Source organism: Mangifera indica, chromosome 20 (genome assembly GCF_011075055.1).
Source record: "Mangifera indica cultivar Alphonso chromosome 20, CATAS_Mindica_2.1, whole genome shotgun sequence".
NCBI classification, from domain to species: Eukaryota; Viridiplantae; Streptophyta; class Magnoliopsida; order Sapindales; family Anacardiaceae; genus Mangifera; species Mangifera indica.
This window is the reverse complement of record NC_058156.1, coordinates 10,455,323-10,463,168: the sequence shown is the minus strand read 5'-3', so window position 1 is coordinate 10,463,168 and position 7,846 is coordinate 10,455,323. Positions and strand designations below refer to the sequence as shown.

General features: G+C 32.2%; 1 protein-coding gene across 1 annotated transcript; it reads right to left on the bottom strand.

The window, feature by feature from the left end:
• Window positions 1–308: 308 nt before the first annotated feature.
• On the bottom strand, window positions 309–4,600 carry LOC123204334 (probable LRR receptor-like serine/threonine-protein kinase At3g47570). The gene is made up of 4 exons (XM_044620939.1): window positions 3,650–4,600; window positions 3,387–3,458; window positions 803–2,800; window positions 309–730 (listed from the first exon to the last, which is right to left on the bottom strand). The coding sequence occupies exons 1-4, from the start codon at window positions 4,554–4,556 to the stop codon at window positions 378–380; spliced, it is 3,330 nt and encodes a 1,109-aa protein (XP_044476874.1). The 5' UTR covers window positions 4,557–4,600; the 3' UTR covers window positions 309–377.
• Window positions 4,601–7,846: the final 3,246 nt, after the last annotated feature.

Below are 7,846 nucleotides of genomic sequence, written 5' to 3'. Positions count from 1 at the left end.
TGATTATTTAGGTAAAACAACGTCATTTGTTAATGAGTTACATTCTTAAATCATTAATTCAAATTATAAATTCAAATTGAATTTTTTTTTATTTGAATCGAATTCAAACCAGTCTTAATTTTGGTTTGATAAACTCAAGCTAGATTGTTTTTTATTCAAGTTAAACTCGAATCATGGGGGGTTATCTTGTTCTTGTTCCATCATTGATGTTGTTTAAATATAAAAGATAAAGTTTTCTTCTGTATTTCTTGTTCAAGTAATACTATTATCTACAAAATCTATTATTCAAAGTTTAACTAGATAGATAATCATCAACTAGAAAACTCATAAAAGAACAAACTAAGAGCATAAATAATATACATCACAACACCATTTATTTAGGGACCTCCTACATCTTGCTGAAACTGCAATCTGATCTTCTTGAGTTTTGCCAAGGCATCTTTCATATTGATCCTCTGTTCAGGTGATTCCATGGAACAATTCAAAGCCAAATTCATGATGCTTAACATGCAATTCACCTTGGCAGCAAAACCATTCTCATCTATTAACAGATTACCATCCACAACTTTAGTTACTGCATCAGGCAATGATGCCTCCACCAAGTTCTTTAAGCTCATTTCTCCAACAAACATCTCATCTGTGGGCTTCTTTCTCGTGAAAGTTTCTATCAACAAAATCCCAAAACTGTAGACATCTCCTCTCGTGGACACAATCCCCATTGATCCATACTCTGCAAATTTACATTATATTAATCATTAAAAGTAAATAAAATTTTAATTGAGATTTAGAATTGAAACTTCACCTGGTGCCATATACCCTATAGTCGCTAGTGTAAGGGTTCGTGTCTTTGAATCTCCTTCTTCTAAGAGCCTGGCAATGCCAAAATCACTCACATGGGCAGTCATATCTTCATCTAATAAGATATTCTGAGGCTTCAAATCACAATGGATGACTGGTGTTGAATAATCATGATGGAGATATTCAAGAGCCGATGCAACATCTATCATTATGTTCAACCTTTGTAGCATATCCAGAAAATAGTTCTGAGAATACAACCACTTCTCAAGACTACCATTGGGCATGAATTCGAGTATCAAAGCCTTAAAATCGATGTTACAGCAGCTGCTCAAGACTTTTATAAGATTTCGATGACGAATGTTGCGCAATACTTCACATTCAGAATCAAAGCTTCCAAGTACACTCTCTTCTTGCAAATTAAAAACCTTTATTGCAACTGTAGTTCCATCTGAAAGTGTCCCTTTGAATACTAAACCGAAGCTACCAATACCAAGCAAGTTGCACTCACTAAAATCGTTAGTGGCTTGTTGAATTTCTAGATATGATGTTCTTCTCCATGTTGCTAAAGGTAATGAATCAACTTGGTCAACTGGAGAATGTTTTCTTCTATAATAACACTTGATGAAGAGAAAGGTTACAATCACTGTCACTAAAACTGGGAGAACTGAAGGCAAAATGTATTTCATTACCAGTGTTTTTGATCTTTTGATGGTGTCAACATTGCAACGAGGAACCCCTTGCCTTGGCAAACCACACAATGCGTGATTTAACAAGAATGATTGAGCAGAAAGGTTTTTGAAAGGACCTTTGCTAGGAATTTCCCCCTGTAAATTATTTATAGAGACATTAAAGTTTTTGAGATAGGTGAGAGCCTCCAATGATTTGGGAATTTCACCTGAAAGAATATTGTTAGAGAGATCCAAGGATACCAAGTTTATCAATGCCCCAAATGTGTTGGGTATGGCTCCTTCAAATCTATTGTCTTCCAAAGATAGAGTTTCAAGAGATTGAAGGCCCCCAAGGGTGGTGGGAATGTTTCCTGACAGGAGATTTTTCGACAAATCTAGTTCCCTCAAGACCTTCAAACTCTGTATTCCTGGAGATAAAAAACCACTCAATGAATTCGATGACAAGTTTACCTGCAAGATATACTGAAGAGTCCATAAGGATAGGGGTATGCTAGAGTTAAATTTGTTGGAGCCTAACTGCAGATCTCTCAGAGAAGTCAAATTCGCCATGCATGTTGGTATTGGTCCAGAGAGCATATTATCATTTAACACCAATTTATCTATCTTGTGTAATTTGCAAAGCTCATGAGGAATGAATCCCAAAAAATTATTTTTATTTAGCCACAGACCTTGGAGATTCAGCAAATTTCCCATCGTTGTTGGAATAAATCCGTTCAAGTCATTTTCCGAAAGATCTAACCTCATCAAGGTATGCAACTTACCCACCTCTGTAGGAATGCTGCCCCTGATCTTGCAATTACTTGCAACAAAAATTTCTAGAGTTGCAGATAAATTGCCGATTGAAAGTGGTATGACGCCATACAGTGGATTATAAGCCAAGATTAGAGCCTTTAGTTTCCTGCAATTTGTCAAAGAAGACAGAAAGCTCCATTCTGCTTTTGGTGATTCAGTGGTGAAGTTGTTGAACCCAAGACTAAGCCATTCGATGAATTTCAAGTTGCCTAATGTATTTGGAACAAGCCCAGAAAATGAGTTGATGAGCAGATCTAGCTTAACGAGCTTGGAAGCATTGGTGATGGAGGTGGGGATTGTTCCAGTAAGTTCATTTGCCCCTAAGTAAAGACTCTTCAAGTTGGGAACCCCATGGCCAATGGTTGATGGTAGATAGCCTGAAAGGTTATTCCCAGATAGATCAATCCCAATTATGGTTGAAATATTGAAGATTGAAGCTGGAATCACACCACTTAAGCTATTGAGACCCAGAAATAGATGTTGAAGATTTTGCAAATTGCCTATCTCTTCTGGAATTTCACCTGCTAAAAGGCAAACATCTAAGTAACCAGGAAACTGAAACATTGAAACGTCTCAAAGATATAGGAAAGTGAAGCGTATAAATATTAAAATATAATGGTTATATATATTTTGATTATTTTGTGTTATTTTAATTACTTGATTTTGGATTTTGCCATAACCTAAATTAACACACTTTTGACTTTATCAACTCAAGGTATGTTGACGCATATTTATTAACAATAGCATATATATTTTTAGTACATAATTTAAGTACAAAAATATTGTATTATTATGTGATTAAATGATTTTGAATAAAAGATAAAGTAATACCCAATTAAAAGATGACACATTATTTGTATGTCCAAATTGTGTATAAAAAATGTATATATATAACACTATTTCTTGCTACATATAAAGAATGAATGGAACTTGAGATGGTCAATCTAAATAAAGAGTAATGTTATATGTCATCAAGAGTAATGTTATTCTTAATTTAAAATTATTCAATCATATGGTGATACATTATTTATATATTTAATTATGTATTAAAAAATATATACACAGTTTTATTGCTAAAGATATATTGAATTTTGGAAGGAATTATACCTGCTAAATTATTGTCAGCAAGATCTAAAACCTGTAGATTCTTCAACTTGCCAATCCTTTGTGGAATGTCACCTGCTTGACGACATAAATGTATAGCGTTACATTTTATAGCGTTATTGACAGCCAAATTATACTAGGATGAGAATAATACCTAATTATTTGATAACAGATTATCTTTATACTAAAAAATGTATCTACATAGTTCAATTAATAATGAATACACACACCAGCTAAAAGTAAATTATGCTTAAATGGAATCATACCTTCTAAGTTGTTACTCTGAAGAAACAACCACGTAAGCTTACTCAAATTTCCAATATTTTGTGGTATGAGTCCTGTAAATTTATTCTTCGAAAATGAATAAACAACAGCCTCGCTGCAGTTGCCTAAACTTCTTGGAAGCTGGCCAGAAAGTCCATTTGCAGTTAGAGTTAGCCATTCAAGTTTTGGAAGACGATTACAGAGACCATCCGGCAGACTGCCAGACAAAGAATTGTAGCCTAAACGAAACACTTGTAGCAAGGAACAGTTGTAGATGCTGCCCCAAGGTATGGAGCCCGAGAGTAAGTTATTTGCCATATAGAAAATTTTCAACCTAGTGAGCTTCGCAATCTCTGGTGAAATGCTTCCTTGGATTTTATTGTCGTGTGACCACAAGGCCTCTAGCGTAGTTACATTGTAGAGAGCATCAGGGATGGTACCTGAGAAATCATTAAATTCAAGTTTCAGGATTTGGAGTTTGGATAAGAGACCAATGAATCCCAGAATACCTCCACTTATTGTATTGTTACCGATAGAAAAGACTCTCAGTCGGCGTAATTGTCCCAGTTCATTCGGCAGATGGCCATGGAAATTGTTGTAACTAAGATCAAGTTTCACCAGGAATGAGAGATTGCCCAGGTGTGGAGAGATGGTGCCACCGAGATCCATGGATGAAAGGTTCAAGACTGTGACTCTTTCATGGTGGCCACCACAGGAAATACCAATCCAGTTACAGATTGGATTAGAAATGGACCAGTTATATGCCAGTACACTGTAGGGATCGGAAGTGATATGTGATTTGAATTGAAGAAGAGCAGATTGATCGGTTGTTAAATTTTTGGCTGTCACATCTAAGGTAGCCATGAAACAGTAATGCAAAAACAAATAGATGCACAAGATATTCCCCATTTAATTGTGAGGTAGGAGTATGAAGTTGGATAAAAGAGAGGGATAAGAACTTATATATGACTGTGTGTCAATGTGAACAACGTTTTGCCAGTGGACTGTATGCTTTCATTCCACTTTCATTTCTTACATAAATTTCTTCAATTTCTTCCTCTTTTCTCACATCTTTACAAAATTTTTCCATCAGAAACACTAAGAAAAGACACAGGTCAAAGATAGACAAAAAGCCACAAACGTTTATACTTCTTTACACAATTGTTCGATCAAGAAGACTACGAAAAAACGTAGCTCAAGGATTAACCAGGACCCACAAACCTGCTCCTTCCAACAATGGTTGTTGTAGCTACCAATTTGATTGAAACATGAGTGGAAGTCAAGTAACCTGGTCTAATTAAGTGTGAAAGAAGGAAGAATTAATCTTAGTCTAATTTGACATTGCTACAATATTGAACTCAACTCGAAATTATAGCTGAATTTGTAATTATATTAGTTTAAACATTTTGGTTCGATCCAAATTCACCCTAATCAAAACATTAATTTAAACATTTATCATTTAAATCCTTGAAAACATATTACAATCATCAATCAAGGCCAAAAGTAGTCAAATCAATCATGGAAAAGAGGACAATGAACTGGAAAAATGAATTGAGAGAAGCAGATCTGTGCAAAGAGCACAAGAAATGACAAACAGAGTAATGCAACAAAGAATGAACAAGTTGTAATTTAAAGCTTTCCGTTTTCTGGAGAGAATTAGAAAGGCATTACATGATATCTGCATTGCTCATCACTGCGATTCACCCAAATTCCAATTAACCTACCAGAGAGACTGATATTTTTCTAATATTTTAAAACCTTTCCATTCGCCTATATAATTATTATAAATTTATGATAATAATTAATAATATGCAAATGTCATTCAATTGAAAATACCAACACTAAGAAAAATTGACAAGAAAAATTAGAACTATTTCAATTGAACCTTGAGAGAATGGAAATTTGATTAAAAAGGTTCAAGATTGGAGTTCGAGAAGGATTTGCAGGATTGAAGTTGGAAGAGCTGAACTAGTAGTGGTGTGCGTAATTCGATACATAATCTAAAATCGGATTGAAACGCTTAAAAATTATAATTTGATTTGGTTTTGGGGTAAATTTTTTTAAAACAATTTTCAGTTTGGTTTGCAATTTAGGCAATTTTCAAATAAAACTAGACCGTAAATTGTATTTTTAAAATACATATATATAACTATATTTGATAAAATTTGTTAATAAGTAACTTGTTTTTTTCATATTTATGTTATCATTTTCTTTATATGTATATTATATATATATATTTCATATTTATTTTATATATTTATATTATGTTGTAAAAAACTTCAATCTAATTAATTTTATTAAATTATATCTATTTTAAAATGAATAATTTTAATAAGTTAAAACTATTCTCTAGCAATTTGAATGAGTTGAGGTTAATATCAAGTTAGTTATTTTGGATTCAAACTAAATTTGAGTTGACTCTTATTCAAGTTCAGCCTGAATCCATATAATCTTATATGTATATATTTTGATTAGTAAGATGAACATACATAATTCAATCTAAATTCTATTAAAGTAAAATATTAAAATTTAAGATTATAAATGCAAATGTATTATATTTTTTTCTTTCAAAAGATCAAATCTATATCTTTGGTGCAAATCCCAAGATAATTATTTTTCTAAACTCTGGTTCAAAAAGAAAAAGCTAATTAATTTCCATGAAATTTATAGGGTAAAATTCAAGAAGTACTATTGCAAATATGAAGACAGTGAAATGACTTGTTGCACTATATAATATCATTATTATTCTTCATAATGTTTTATTAATCTTAATCTTTTGTGTGATTAGGGTTTAATTTTAAAAAGTAACCTTTGAATGCGCCAATAAAACAAAGAGACTGAAATTTTTCTTATTCAAGGTAAACAAAGAGACTGAGATCGAATATTTTCATTTCTTCCATAAATTTCTGCAACTTATTCCCCATTTCTCACATCTTTATACAATTTTTTTACTAGGAAGACTAAAAACAGAGGTAGCTCAAGAATTGACAAGCACCCACAAACATTCTCACTTTTTTACTCAATTTTTCTATTAAGAAGACTGAGAACCAACACAGTTCAAGGATAGACAAGGACCCATAAATGTTCTTACGTTTTTACAGAATTCTTCCATCAACAAGAATGAGAACAGACTAACTCAAGGATAGACAAGGACCCACAAATGTTCTTATGTCTTTACACAGTTTTTCTATTGTGAAGACCGAGAAAAGAGACAACTCAAGGATAGATGAACGTTTTTACTTCTTTACACATTTTTTTCATCGGGAAGACTGACAACAAACATGGCTCAAGGATTGACAACAAACTTTTCTCACGTCACACAAATTTTTCACCAGAAAGATTGAGATCAAACACAACTCCTTCCAACAATAGTTAATGGTAGGGGCCCAGCTCCATTTGCTAATTTGTTGTAACTACCAATTTGATTGAAACATAAGTGGAAAACACCAAAAGTCAAGTAACCTAATCTAATTAAGTGGGATAGAAGAATGAATTAATCTAGCCTAATTTGACCTAGCTACAATACCTTTAATTTGATACTACAGATTACCCAAATTCCAATTAATTTGATAGTAATCACAATAAAAAATAGGGCCAAAAGACTTATTCCCACCCAATTTAATGTTTTCCCAAGCTCTCATCGATTAAGTGTTGAAAACCTAAAATCTCACTCATAAGCCATTAACTTAAACAATTTTTGTTAGTAAGAAGGGCATTTAAGTAAAATCTCCTATTCTTTTTAAAAAGTTTCTCTTTAACAATTTTCGGTTTTCGTTTGGTTTTGAATGATAAATTTTTTAAAAACAGTTTTCAATTTAGGTTATAATTTGGGCAATTTTCAAATAAAATAAAATCATAAATTGTATTTTTAAAATACATATATATAACTATATTTAATAGAATTTTTAAATAAAAACTATAATTCAATTAATGTTATTAAATAATATATATTTTAATAAGTTAAAATTGTAATTAAAACCAACCCCTCAATGATTTTCTTCTTGTCTAATGATTTTTTTTTTCAACGATTATGCTTATGCCCTAACAATTCAAACAAGTTGAGGTTAATATCAAGTTGATCATTTTGGATTCGAACTGAATTTGAGTTGACTCTTATTCAAATTTGGTTTGAATCCATATAATCCTAGATGTATATATTTTGATTAGTAAGATGACAAACTTAAGATGAAGATACATAA

Bases quoted from the DNA above. Each gene is read 5' to 3' on its own strand.
- LOC123204334 (XM_044620939.1), bottom strand. From the start codon at position 4,556: ATGGGGAATATCTTGTGCATCTATTTGTTTTTGCATTACTGTTTCATG. The intron at 3,459-3,649 runs GTATGATTCCAT...GTCGTCAAGCAG, and splicing joins TCAGAGTAACAACTTAGAAG to GTGACATTCCACAAAGGATT. The intron at 2,801-3,386 runs GTATAATTCCTT...GCCTTTTAGCAG, and splicing joins TGCTGACAATAATTTAGCAG to GTGAAATTCCAGAAGAGATA.